The sequence below is a fragment of the Choloepus didactylus genome, chromosome 2, assembly GCF_015220235.1.
Source record: "Choloepus didactylus isolate mChoDid1 chromosome 2, mChoDid1.pri, whole genome shotgun sequence".
NCBI classification, from domain to species: domain Eukaryota; kingdom Metazoa; phylum Chordata; class Mammalia; order Pilosa; family Megalonychidae; genus Choloepus; species Choloepus didactylus.
Window position 1 is genome coordinate 109,931,069 of NC_051308.1, and position 14,839 is coordinate 109,945,907.

The 14,839-nt window shown below is 34.8% G+C and overlaps 1 protein-coding gene across 6 annotated transcripts in view; it reads left to right on the top strand.

Annotated features, from left to right (window-relative positions):
* ASH1L (ASH1 like histone lysine methyltransferase) overlaps positions 1–14,839 on the top strand; it is a 337,510-nt gene that overhangs the window by 71,354 nt on the left and 251,317 nt on the right. For all 6 annotated transcript variants that reach the window (XM_037825772.1, XM_037825775.1, XM_037825773.1 and 3 more), the window contains one exon: positions 245–765. In XM_037825772.1, the coding sequence (XP_037681700.1) occupies positions 346–765 (420 nt within the window). In that variant the 5' untranslated portion in view covers positions 245–345. The remainder of the gene's footprint in view (positions 1–244; positions 766–14,839) is intronic.

The window sequence follows — 14,839 nt, forward strand, 5'->3', positions numbered from 1 at the left end:
TAAACTTTGATTTGTACCATACCAGTATAGCCTGTAAGTGATATCTGTACAGTGATATCCTTATTCTGAAAATTTAAATGTATTTATAATTTAAATCCATTTTGAACTATGTTTTGATTCATTTTGTTTTAACTGTTTTAACTGATCTTTGGGTTGTACTTGTTCTCCTCCCCTATCCCCATTACTCATGTTAATCAATAATTGCTTCTATTCTGATAAATTTTTGTTATCATCTGTCCTACAGAGAAAGAGATGCTGGTTGCACATTTTGGAGATCCCTGTTTTTTATGGAACACAGTTCTGTAAAATTTTCCTAAGATTCCTTGGCAATAATATACACTTGTGATGGACCCTAGAAATATTGCTATGTTAGGATTGGGTTCTGATTCCGAAGGATTTTCAAGAAAGAGTCCCTCTGTCATCAGCACTGGCACACTGGTCAGCAAGAGAGAAGTAGAGGTAGAGAACAACACAAAGGAAGAAGAGGACCTTCGCAAGTGGAATCGTGAAAGAAATAATGAAGCAGGGAAAGATGATGGTTTGACCGATGCACAGCAACAGTTTTCAGTGAAAGAAACAAACTTTACAGAGGGAAATTTAAAATTGAAAATTGGCCTTCAGGCTAAGAGAACTAAAAAACCTCCGAAGAACCTGGAGAACTATGTATGTCGACCTGCCATAAAAACAACTATTAAGCACGCAAGGAAAGCACTTAAAAGTGGGAAGATGACAGATGAAAAGAATGAACACTGTCCTTCAAAACGGGTAAGTAGAATTCTGTACAATATGAGGTCATCAACAGTACCTAGATTTCTTTAATTGTTATGTAACCTACATATATGCCAGGAAGTTTAGGTTTAATCTTTCTGTGGTATTCTCAGATAGTCTGTTTTGTGACGCTAAAATATGATGTTGTGAGATATGTCAAAGATGTGAGTTATTGTGTAACCATGTATACAATTGTAAAATTACGGCAAATATTTTAAACGGGTATGTTCAAATTGCTGCTCCTAATGTGACACAGTGGAAAGAAATTGGATTTGTAGTTAGAAGTCTAGATTTGAATCTTGCCTTCCAATTTACTAACAGTGTGACTGTGGACAAATTAACAGAGAAGAAACTGAGGCTCAAAGATTTTAAATAGTTTGACTACCACCTACCTTCCTTGTAAGGGTCAACTTTATTAATATATGTTGAAAGGTTTTGTTAAATGAATTGTTCTATGCAAGGATTAATTATTATTGTTCTTTCTCATGAGGTAAGTTGATATATTAAAAATGTTCCCTTCCTGCTAGCTGTCCTATAATGACTTAACTTTCTTTATCCTGTCCAGTAAAGATATTAAGTTCGGTTTAGATCATGTGTTGACCGAAGTTTTAGTCATTGTATACAATATCTAAATACAGACTGTCAGCACCATGTGGACCCATACGCAGATTTAAATAGTATACATACCTAAATAAAACATCAGATTCAGGCAGAAAGAGTGAGCTTAACATTTTGACTGAAATGTTGGAATATTCCTGACTTTGAAATGACTTGATTTCTAATGTTAATTCTTTAACAAAAAATTTGTGTGATTTCTGCATGTTACCAGAAATTGTAATGATGCAGGCTGTTTGTTTTTCTCCAAATTGCTATGGCATCCAGCAATTTTTAATTGTTGCTATTTGCATAGGATCATAGAAATATAAGGTAGCTCCAGATGTTTTGTTGATGAAATTTCCTGAGAATGTGTTAGTAGATTATAAGTCAGGAAAAAATAGGTTTTGCATCAGTTCTTGAAAAAATTAAGTGGGTGGATCTTAGGTGAGCCTTATTTTTCTCATCTCTGAAATGAAGATGTTATCTGTTCCACCTGATCTCAAGAATTTTTATGAGATTGATTGGGAAATATTTTTATCTCAACCTTTTTACTTCAACCGTTATTAACCTTGCACAGATAATGTGTAAAGGGCTCCAGGATAATTGCTTTAGTAATCTCTCTATAGTGTTTTTCAATTATTGCTTAAAATAGGGTTTTATATGCAAATATTTCACCTACTGGTGCTTATTCTCAATAAGTAGTTTATATCCCATATATCTTCTTTGTAGTAGAATGCAACCTGTGGTTTCTGAGGAAAGGTACCTATATCCTTACAGAACAGCTAGTGGATGGGTGGATGTTTATTTTTCTAACAGTTACCTTAGCATAGGATGTTCAATATACTAATATCCTCTAAATTAGTTCTTTAAAAATAATGGAAAGAGCATGCACTATACAGTCAGTATAAAATTCAATCCTGGCTTAATAACTGCATAGTCAAGTTATTTTATCTTGCTGGCGTTGATTTTCTCATTTTAAAGCAGGGCTATTAATGGCTATCTTAAATCGTTTCTTTGAGAATTAGGTTTATATACAGTATCTGGCACATTATAGGTTCTTTATTTAAAAAGTTGTGGTAACATGTATAACATAACATTGTCCATTTTAACCATTTTTAAGTATATAGATCAGTGGCATTAATTACTTTTACAATGTTATGTTACTGTCACCACCCTTCTATTACCAAAACTTTTTCATCATCCAAAATAGGAACTTTTTACCCTGTAAGTAGTAATTCTTCATATCACCCCACCCCACTTCCCCAAGCCCCTGTTAACCTCTAATCTACTTTCTATCTCTGTGAATTTGCATATTCTAGATATTTCATTTAAGTAGAATCAGTTCTGCTTTTAAAAAGTAGAGTATAAACAGTAAGTATACCTAAGTTAAAGGATATTTAGTACAGCTGCCGGAAGACAGTAGAGAAATATTGGAATAAAAGAATAGGAAAACAGAAAGATAGAAGGCGGTGCAAGAAGCAAGAGCAAAGATTGATAATAATGTGTCACCAGCTACCTCAAACAATTAGGTGTTCCTGTCCTTGATTGATGGTGGTAAAGTATGTATGCTAACATCCTACTTAATGTATTTCCTATATGGTCACTTAGTAAATTGAAAGATTTCATATTTTTCCAAAAGCATGTAATGGATCTAGAAAGGTAGATCACACTGAAAAATGTCACCCATTATGTTATAACTCTATAATGAAGATATATGCATGTATGTGTTTTTTGTTTTTGCTTTTTAAACATAGAGAAAACTGAATTCTTTGGCTCACTTGTTTCACTCTACTGCATCCCTAAAGGAATTCCCTTTGGAGTTAGTGATAAATGATACTAGTATATTCTCCCTCAGTAAGGGTAAGAAAACAAGACAATATAAAAGAATCTTGAATCCTGTGTCCTGTTCTTTATTTTAAGATCCTGTTAGGGAATAATTAAAACAACAGATAGTAGAGGTTGGGATCCATCTCCAGAGAGGGCATAAAACCTGAAACTCTCCTGAGAGAAGCTAGAAAGATACTGAAGTGTATAGGACTCTGACAATTCCTGTGAGAAGTTTATAGCTATCTTGTAATGAAGATGCTAATGAATGAGATTCTCCATCTAGGAATTGGAAAGAGAGAATGCCAGATTTGGGGTTACTTTTCTGAAATTTCTTTGTGCCAATTTTGGTTCCAGTCAGTTCTTAATGCGGTGGTATTTTCCACATAAAGGGAAACCTGAAGATACTTTCAGTATATTCAGATTTTCTTCATTTGAGTTAAGAAATGATTATTCTGTTTAACCTGACACTTACGTGAAAGATTCGGAAGATGTTTGAGAATTGTTACATTAATATTACTGTCAACTATCAGTCTCTGGATTTTTGTTCAGTTGTCATTTTTCTGGTTAATAGTATGTAAGATAAGGGTTAATTATATAATCAATTTGCTTAGAAAGTGAATATTTTTGCTTTGTGTATGTTTGCTCTGGCTTCGGTCAGCCTGTTGTAATTGGAAAATAAAACTTTATTTTCCCTCAGTGGTGGATTGGTATAAGAATAGAATTATATTCTGTAGTTGTAATGAATATATCATTTGAAAAATCTTCCTTCTGCTAGTGTTTTAGCTTTTCCTACAGAGTGAGCAACAAAGTAAAATAGTAAGTAGAGAACATCCAATTTATATCTGCAAGGGAATTTGCTCTTGAGAGGTTTTCAGGTATCTTTCTTACCTTGAACTTGATTTCTAAATTCGGTAACTGAAAAGATAGCCAAGGATACTTCAGACCTGGAAAACTGTTATCAAAACTTTAATGTATGAGAGTATGGATATTGGATCTGCAAGTTTTACTTATTATTTTGATTAGGTATGTACACTCCCATGATTGAAAAATTAAAAGATAAAAATGAAAACAATGAAACTACGTTATCATCATTACCCTTTCCCCCCATCTCCAGCAAATGCATTTTTTAAACCCTCTGAAATGCAGTCACCTTACTATGATATCTAATTAAGCAGAACAATTATTTCTCAGCCCAAATGAAGAAAACTTGTCTATTTATTGAATGTGTTTACCATTCAGTATATAAGGTTTACCTTTACTTGGAATATACTCCATTAAAGCCAAATTGTTTGGAGACATTATTGATGCAAGTAAACTAACAAGAAAGTGACTGCTTTGTGTCTTTGATAGCTTCCAAAAATGTATCATGCATATATATAAGCAAATACATGTTCCTCACATGCACACACACACACACACACCCCCCCTTTTAAATGCAAGTATTAGCATACTATATACACTGTTCTGGATCTTATTTTTTTTTCTACTTTAATGTATTCAGGACATTTTTCTTTACCAGGACTAAGAAAGCTTCTTTAATCCTTTTGAGATATGGGTTGCAAATAATTTTTTCTCTGTCATTTATCTTAAGACTTGACTTGCATTATTTTGCTATGTGGAAGTTTTTAATTTTTTACATAGTTGAATTCATTAATCTTTCCTTTTATGACTTCTAGTGTTGACATAAAGTTAAAAATGCCTTTTCACCCCAAAGTTATAAAAGAGCTCCTGTTTGCTTATAGGATTTTTTAAATATTTCACTTTTAATATATATATTTTTATGTATTTGGAGTTTATTATGGTGTATAGTATGAGATATGGATCCAACTTTACATTTTTCTAAATTGCTAGACAGTTATTATTAACCATTATTAACACGTCCATCTTTATCCTCTGATTTGAAACCCTACTTTTAACATGTATCGAATTTCTTTTTGTACTTGAGTCTGGTTTGATTTTCCATTTTGTGTCATTGATGTGTCCATTTGCCAGCATGATACAGTTTTAATTATTATGTTTTATATCTGTTACAGTAATCCTTCCTCATTGCTCTTATTTTTTTAGAGTGTTCCTTGCCTTCATGCCTATTATAAATTTAATGTGACTTCATTGAAAATACCAATAGGGGTTTTTTCTGTAACTAGTTCACCTGATTATAAAGTTCACATTTTTTATTTTATCTGTGGTTGACTTTGGAACCTAATTTGAAGGTAATTTCCTAGAGAGTCTTTGAATTTGCTTTGCCAAGAGCCAGGGTATGTTAATAACACCTTCCCTGGGGTCACCCACTTTACCTGTAGGCCATGGCTTGGTGCATTTACCCTCTGGGCAAGCATATCTACTTATGTCATCCCTGCCCTTCCTTTTTTTTTCTTTTGGTCCACTTGGAGATTTTCTTTACTTTCAGTGAGGTCAGCTATGCAATAAACATTATATTTTATGCTTGATTGAGTTACAGTATTCTGTTGTAATAGTTTGACTCTTCACCATATCATAAGGCTAGAAGTGGAAATCCCCTGATTCTTTTATAAGAAATAGGTTCATTATTAATTTTATCACAGGTTTTCTCTCTTTTATTCCCTTTCTGTAGTGGAAAGAAAAATTTTTCTTAGAAATTTCCTGTGTAAATTTGGATTTGGTTGTCTTGCAATTCCATGTGGTATCTGTGCCATTTCATGAATTGTCAAAATGGTACATTCATTGTTCTACAACAGTAGTTTAGAAAGTGAAAGTGGAAATGAAAGGCATAATATTTACTTCTGGTCATCACACACTAACTTAAAAGAAGCAGCAATGGTACATTCTTTTCCAATGTTTAAAGAAAATTTCAGCTTTGGAAATGTGCAGCATACCTAATTATACCTGATCTTAGTTTACTTAGTTTCCTAAGCCAAAAAATAAAATAAAATAAAATGTGCTTTTGTGGCAAATGAAAGTAAACCAAAATATCTATAGCAGGTGATTAAAAACTGAAACTTGTATGAGCAGAATGGGGCGTGGGTGGTTGGTTGGTTGTGATATTTTACTATCACTATATATTGATTGCAAATTAGATCAAATAGCATTGAAATGTGGTGCTGTGGTGGGTAACATTTTGTCACTGAACTGTTTATTTGGTGTTGTTTTGGCTGAGATGAGTGAATTTAATGATCATAGTGAATTATAAACAAAATTTATGACCATAATTATACTTTCTCCTCCAAAAGACAGGTTTTTGTTTTTTTTTTTAATTTTGTTTAGAAAAGAAATATCTTCATTGACTTAATGGATTATATAACAGTTTATTGGAAAAGTAATTTTGAATTTCTTTGAAGTGAAATTTTAGCACACATGAGTCTTAAGTATTAGAATTAAGGCTTGTGGCCTGAGATTTTTTAAAAGTATAGAACTGCTAAATTAATGTAGTTTCTTAATTTGCCAAAAAAAATTTAAAGTGCTACAAATGAATTCCCATTATTGTTGAGGAAAATATTGGTTTGCTAGTACCGAAGTTTTAGCTTTTGTTTCTTTAACATTTTTGCTGTATAGCAAATAGTGTGTAAGGTTTTCTAGATACAGTAGTTCCTTCAAATTGTGCACATTTGGTAGCCGAGTTGTAGTTAACATATACATATATATTTTATTGAGATGTAATTCAAATATCATAAAAGTCAAGTTGTAAAATGTACAATTTTCAGTATATTCAGTTTTGCAACCATTCCCATTATCTAATTTCAGAACATTTCCATCACCCCAAATAAATACATATTTTTATTGTGCCTTTTACACTTTAGTGACTCAGGGCTAATATTTTACTCTGTATTTTTCATGAAAGAAGGGTCAAGTTTTCATTTATTTTTGTTCGTAATCAATAGTCCAGGCTTACAGCATTCTTTGATTTGTTTTTTCTTCCATAAAATATTTGAGTGCCTATCTGTACTAGTACACAAGTAATTTTGCCATTATAGGGATATATTCACAGCACTTATGGAATCATGGAATTGTGAAAAGGTGGGGAGCAAGGGTTTTATCCAAGGAAAGTTTTACAGAGGATATCATATTTAAAATTAGGTGGTAACAGCTTTGTTAGACTGTTGGAAGAGAAGAGCTTTTGGGGCAAAATAAATAGTAAAGGGCCCAGGCACATTGTCTCCCAGATAACCCAGAGTTTTCATTTGTACTATAAAACAAGAATTTGACTGCTTTTTAATGTAGTTAAATAACAAGAAAATAAAAAGAATGTAGGAGAAGAGGGATAATTACATAATCAACTTTTTGTGCTGCATACAAAAACTTTGGAAACTACCACCTCAATTTTTGTTTATTTTTTCTTCTTGACAGATCTTAGGTTGAAGTTTCTCCTCTGTTCTGATTTATAAAGTGGGGTTGTTCTTTTGTTTTCTTTTTATCATATGCTGTGTATAATGTTGCTTTTTTTATTATAAAAATTTAAAATATGAGTTGAATGTTCATACCCATTTGTTCTTAGGATTTTTTCTTTCTATTTAAGAAATTTGAGATTAATTGTAGTTGAATCAGAGCTCGTTATTTATAATGGTAAATGAATTTTATTTTTCATATTTGTACATATTAATGTGAACTACCTCAGTGTTCATGCAGGTGTGAAAGCCAAGCAGGAATGATTTAGGGGGCAGATTGGTAGAGCTTCTTGAGGACACAGAACTGCAACAGCAGGTGGCGTTAGAGATCAGGTTTAAGGATGAGTTGTAGGAATTTAACTATTTAAGAGAGAAGAGAAAAAAGATGTATTATGGGTTAAGGGTAGAGATGTCAGAGCTCCTCATGACCCTTGGGTGTTGTTGATCCCTTCAGAGATTGTCTCTGTGTATGTGTGTGTGTGTGTGTTTTTAAAAACCAGCCACCTCAAAATGTAGCAATTAAGGATTCTGTTCCAAGAAGTTCTTGAAAAGGGAACTTCTGTTGTATGTCTAATACTCCCAGGAACTAAAAGGTGGAAAAATGTGAGAGTGTCAGCCAAGATCTTCTTGATAACTTTTGCTTTTTCTTGACAAATGAGTGTTTCCAGAAGTATATATGATTAAGGACCTGTCAGGAAAGAGAGTATTCCTTTGCATATTAACTGTCTTCCTTGAAACACCTTAGTATAAAATATGGGTCTTTCATCAAGCTGAATTTATGATGTTTGGAAGGCTTTAGTTTCTCCAAAATCTGTTATCTGAAGTAAGAGAATTCACATTATCAAAAGAAGATAATGTCAACAACAATCTTTGTTATTAAAGTGAAATAGTCAGTAAAGCTCATTATTTAAACAGATACAGAACTATTAAATTTGGTCTTCTCCTGTTCTTCATTTTCTGACAGCCAAGTGCTGTGATCCTATGTATATTCTGCTTTCAATTTTGGTAACCATCTCAAAGTCAACTATGTAAATTTGGAATACAAAGCTCTGCTACTACTGTATTAGGAAGCCAGAGTTTAGGAGCTGTACGGTAGCATTTTGACACAAATGTGCAGATGATTGATAATATACATTAGAATATTTTGCTATTTTTATCCAGGCTACATTGGATTACTAACATCTGAGAATATATGTAAAAGCAGAAAAGTTTCAGGATACCTGTTAACATTACAGTTAACACAATGAAACAAGGTGGAACCTGCTTCTGCAAAATTGCTGAGTGGAATTTTCCTATATTTCTTTGTCCAGTCCTTGATTGTATTGTAGGGAACTACAGATGACTGTACAGACAGTACAGATACAGTGCACAGAAAGAAGACTCCAGAAGACTGTACAGACAGATAGTGAAAATTTTAGGCAAAAGGCAGAGGAGCTTGGTAACTTTTTAAAAAGTTGTTACATTATGATGGTTTGGGAAATTATAGGAAGATCATTTCTTTATCACACAAGTGGAAATTTTAGGCATACTTGGGGATGTTGTTTTTCTTTTGCCTGCTTCATCCTCAAGAAGTAAATTACCTAAGATGAAAAAGAAAAGTTAGAAAAAAGGTTTTAAGATTACTAGATTTCTACTGAAATTTCAGTATGCAATAGAGAAAAGAAAGGAGTATGAAAGCGTGGAAGGACAGCTCAGATGTCACTTGTGAAATGTTGCGTGAACTCTCCCAGGCAGTGGTAATCTCTCCATCTTTTTTGTGTCCATTGCAATATCTGTTTTTAGCATATATCACATTGTACTGTAATTATTAATCTTTCCATCTTTTTTTTGAAAGCTCTTTCAGAGCTTTTTGTGTGTCTGGGTGATATTTTAGTTGTTAAATTTCATGATCAACATAGAACATGCTTTAAAAACAGTTCCATAAGAATTGTAGACTGAGGGTAAGAGCCATAGGCATAAAACAAATACCACCACCAAATAAACAACCCTTAAATTATAGCTTTGGAATAAGATTTGTTTCCCTAGACCTTAGATGGTGCTTTTGCATATAGTATCATAATTGAACTACTCGTATTTTCTCTTCTCATTTACAAAAAATCTATAGTAAAATTTTTAGCTGTACTTAAAACAATCTACTTTTCCTACTTTTAAAAATGTAGTGTTGTTAGTATTAATGCTACTACTAGCATTAGTAGTAGCTAGTGGCTTTTTCATGAATTCATGGATTTTATGGTAAAGAACAACTTTGGTGACTGCCCTTAGGAAATTTATTCTTCTTATTAAAGGTCAAACAAAAATGTTCCCTTAAGTATTTTTTCACAACTGAAAAAAACTTTAGGCTTTAGTTTAAGAAAACATTTTTAGATGTCTAACACCTTTTGAAACCATTTAGTGACTCATCCACTAAAAGGTAGAACCAGATGGGCTCAAGTGAAAACGTTTTATTGTTACTACTCAGGGATATTAGGTTTATCCGGTGCCTTTTTTTTTTCTTCTTTTTTTAACCGATTCTTTCTATTTAGGCTCCTCAGCTCCAGCCAGAGAATTCGAGACTTGCTAAATAAGAAGGCCTGTTCTTTCATCTTATCTGCTCCCTGTGGGCTAAGTGCCACCTCCAAGTACATTCTTTCTTATGCCAGTTTTTGAAAAGGTCCAGAATACAAGCCCACATTATCCCACTGCTACACTTCTACTCCCACGTTCTTGTTGACAGAATTTGCTCAAGCAAGAAGACCTGACATATAGGTATCTCCAGTGCCTGCTTTGTTGGAATTCTGATGTTTTAACTTCATCGTGATTATTTACTCTGGAGGCCGCTTGTGCTTAGAGGTATTTTGTATAGAGAAGAAAACAGTTGGCACTGAGCCCAGCTTCTCCATGGCACCAGCTATTATGCAAATTCTCCTGGATTTTCACATTTCAGTAAAGTCCTTTTTTTCCCACTTATATAAAGCAGACAGCTAAGGGGGCATCTGTGATCTGTCCTAAAGCTTTGCAGACAAAACAAGGTGCCACTCTTTTCCCGGAATAATTTCTACAGTGGAAGCATATGCTCCCTTAAATGGAGAGGAAAAGCAGATCCCTTATATTATGCTGTGCAGTCTCTGCTGTAAATGTAGCGGAAGATAAAGCTGACATTATGAGATTAATCAGGTTCATCCTCAATTCTTATTTTCATTTTGTAGTAGAAAATTCTGTAATGAGTACTACATTTAGCTGATTGAGCAGTTCACTTTGAGTGTCAAGTATAAGGATATCTCCTTGAGTCTATATTGTGGTTACTTTTAATGGTGCACATAATGAGGTAAGGTGAATGTGAATGGTTCTCATTTCATTGTTGATTTTGCTAATGGGAAAAGTTATTATTGAACCAAATTGATAGAAGGCATAGGTTCTTTAGTGCCAGAGAATTAAGCCTAAATATCATCACACTGACTCACTAATTCACATGCTGCTTTTTGTGATTGTCTGTTCATATCTTTTATTTCCTTTTAATGACTGGTAAATCACCCTGGAGATGCTCACATACAGACTGCTCAATAAGTGCACATTACTAATTAATTCTGAGGTACAGCTACACGGAAATGGATAAATATTTTTGGGGAGACATCAGAATTAAAGGCCTTATATTATAAGATAAGGTAACCAAATCTGGGGCTTTTATGAAATTTCATTAGGAAGACAAAGTGGAATACATGGTTGTTCCGGTTTCCTAATGCTGCTGTTTTGCAAAACACCAGAAACGGATTGGCTTTTATTAAGCCAGTGGATAGGATTGGGATTTATTAAGTTACAAATTTATAGTTCTAAGGTGTTCTAGTTTGCTAATGCTGCTGGAATGCAAAACACCAGAAATAGATTGGCTTTTATAAAAGGGGGTTTATTTGGTTACACAGTTACAGTCTTAAGGCCATAAAGTGTCCAAGGTAACACATCAACACAGCACATAAGGCCATAAAATTGTCCTAACTAAGGCACCAACAAAAGGGTACCTTCCCTGGAGAAAGGCCAGTGTCGTCCAGAAAACCTGTTGCTGGGAAGGCAACAACATGGTTGGCGTCTGTTGATCTCAAGTTGTGTCCCAGCTCCTCTCTCAGCCCTGTGCATTCTTGGTTCTTTCTCCCAGGATGTTTCTCTCTAGGCGCCTGGGGGTCCTACCTTAGCATATCCCGGGGCAAACCTTGGGTTCATATCTTAGCTAAACGTCCTTCTGTCTGCATCTTCATGCATGTCTGGCATCAGCAAGCATCTGGGCCTGTGTGGCTCTTTTTAAAAGACTCCAGTAAAGTAAGCAAGACCCATGCAGAATGGGTAGGGCCACATTATTGGAAATAATCTAATCAAAATTGTCACCTACAATTGGGTGAGTCACATCTCCGTGGAAACGACCTAATCCAAATATCCCACATGACTGGATTAAAACATGTCTTTTGGAGGGACATAATATATCCAAACTGGCACAATGGTGAAAGAGTTGTTTCTTTTCTCACGTTGCTTTGTGAGTCAGTATCACTGGGTGTGCCGGTTTGGATATAATGTGTCCCCTCAAAACACAATGTTCTTTGATGTGATCTTATGTGGGCAGACGTATCAGTGTTGATTAGATTGTAATTCTTTGAGTGTTTCTGTGGAGATGCGCCCTACCCAACTGTGGGTGATGACTCTGATTGGATAATTTCCATGGAGGTGTTACCCCACCCATTCAGGGTGGGTCTGAATTAAATCACTGGAGCCATATAAAGGAGCTGACAAACAGAAGGAACTCTGTGCAGCTGTGACTGCATTTTGAAGTGCATCTGAGAGTGACATTTTGAAGAGAAGCTACAGCCAAAAGGGACACTTTGAAGAACGCATTGGAACTGAAAGAGGAGCTTCAGCTTACAGAGACATTTTGGAGACAGCCTTTGAAAGCAGATTTTTGCTCCGGAGAAGCTAAGAGAGGACAAATGCCCCAAGAGCAACTAAGAGTGACATTTTTGGGGAACTGCAGCCTAGAGAGGAACATCCTGGGAGAAAGCCATTTTGAAACCAGAATTCCAGAGCAGATGCCAGCCACGTGCCTTTCTAGCTAACAGAGGTTTTCTGGATGCCAGTGGCCATCCTCCATTGAAGGTACCGGATTGTTGATGTGTTGCCTTGGACGCTTTATGGCCTTAAGACTGGAACTGTGTAACCAAATAAACCCGCCTTTAAAAAAGTCAATCCATTTCTGGTGTTTTGCATTCTGGTAGCATTAGCAAACAGGAACACTGAGTAAGCAGTTCTAAATAGCACCTCTTTCCAAACTAGTCAAAAAAGGATCTATATGGAGAAATCTCAAGAGAAAGACTAGATTATAAGTCAGATATAGGCTGAGGTGATGGTTTTTTGCCTTAGGAATAAAATAGCTATAAGAAGAATCAGAAGATTTCTGTTCCTCTGTGGGACAAATTGGCACCTTATATTTGTTCCCTAAATTATTTAGCAAGAAGAACTTTTTGTTGCTAGAAGTTCACATGACATGATAATTGTCATATTGTTATTGCTATTCTCTGAAGGAATTAAACTTTCTGCAGTAATATCTTTTGGCTCTTTCTTTAAAAAAAAAAACTTTCTGTTTAGAAATAACTTCAAACTTACAGGACATTTGCAAAAATAATACAAAACCCATACAGAGAACTTCAGCCTACCTTCAATCCAGATCCCAGATTCACCAACTTTTAACATTTTGCCATAATTGCCGTACCTTCTGTCCATCCATCGATACATTCTATCCATCCATCGATCCACCCTATCCATCCATCGATCCATCCATCCATCCACCTGGCTGTTTTCTGAACATTTCAGAGTAGGTTGTATGCATCGTACTCCTTGAACACTTAATACTTCCATGTACATTCCCGGTACATGAAATACAAATATACTCACTTAAACAGCCATCTTAAGTACAATTATCAAGTTCAAGAAGTTTAACATTGATATAAAGCTTACAGTCTGTATTAGGGTTCTCTAGGGAAACAGAATCAACAAGAGGTATCTATAAACATAAGATTTTATAAAAGCATCTCACACAACTGTGGGTATGCACAAGTCCAAATTCCGGAGGGCAGGCAGCAAACTGGCAACTCCGATGAAGGTGTTTGATGAACTCCTCAGGAAACGCTTCGCTGGCTAGTTGAAGAAGAAGTGAAGGTCCTCTATCATTCTTGCTTAAAAGTCTTCAACTGATAGGATTAAATCCAGCTGACTGAATTCTCTCATTACAGAAGACACACCCTTCATTGAGGTAATCAGTCACAGCTGCAGGCAATTGACTGATGATTTAATAAACCAGCCTTTTGGTTTCTTAACCAGCCACAAATGTACTTGTAGTATCGGTTAGGCCAGTGCTTGCTTGACCAGACACCAGACACCACCACCTAGCCAAATTGACACATGAACCTAACCATTACACAGTGTATATTCCAGTTTTATTCCTATGTCTTTTTGGGCCTTTTCTTCTCCATTATTAGTCTAATCCAAGATCATGGATAGCATTTAATTATCATTTTTCTCTTGTTTTTCCTGAATTGTAGAAACACAAATACAGCATAAACTTTCTCATCTTAGCCACTTCCAAGCTTACCATTCAGTGGGATTAATCATATTCATGATGTTGCTCTACCGACACCACCACCCAGTATTAAAGCTTTTCTGTCACTCCAGACAGAAATCCTATACCTATTGTGCATTAACTCTCCATTCCCTCTCCTCTCTGCCCCTGGTAACCTGTACTCTATTTTCTGCCTTGGAATTTGCATATTTTAGTTCTTTCATGTAAACGAGTTCATACAATATTTGGCTTTTTGTGTCTGGGTTATTTCACTTAGCATGATGTCTTCAAGGTTGATCCATGTTGTAGCATATATCAGAACTTCATTTCTTTTTATGGTATGTATATGTTGCATTTTGTTTATCCATTTATCCATTGATGGATGCTCGGGTTACTTCCTTTGGCTATTGTAAATAATGCTGCTATGAAAATTGATGTACAAATATCTGCTTAAGTCCCTGCTTTCAGTCTTCTGGGTATGTACTTAGTTAGAAGTAGGATTGCCAGGCTATGTGGTAGTTCTGTTTAACTTTTTTAGGATCCACCAAACTGTTCTCCATAGAAGCTGCACCATTTTCCATTCCTACCAACAATGTACTAAAGTTCCTATTTTTCTGTATCCTTGCCTATATATATATATATATATGTATGTATGTATTTAATCATAACTACTAGTGGGTATGAAGTGATATCTCATTGTGGTTTTGATTTGTATTTC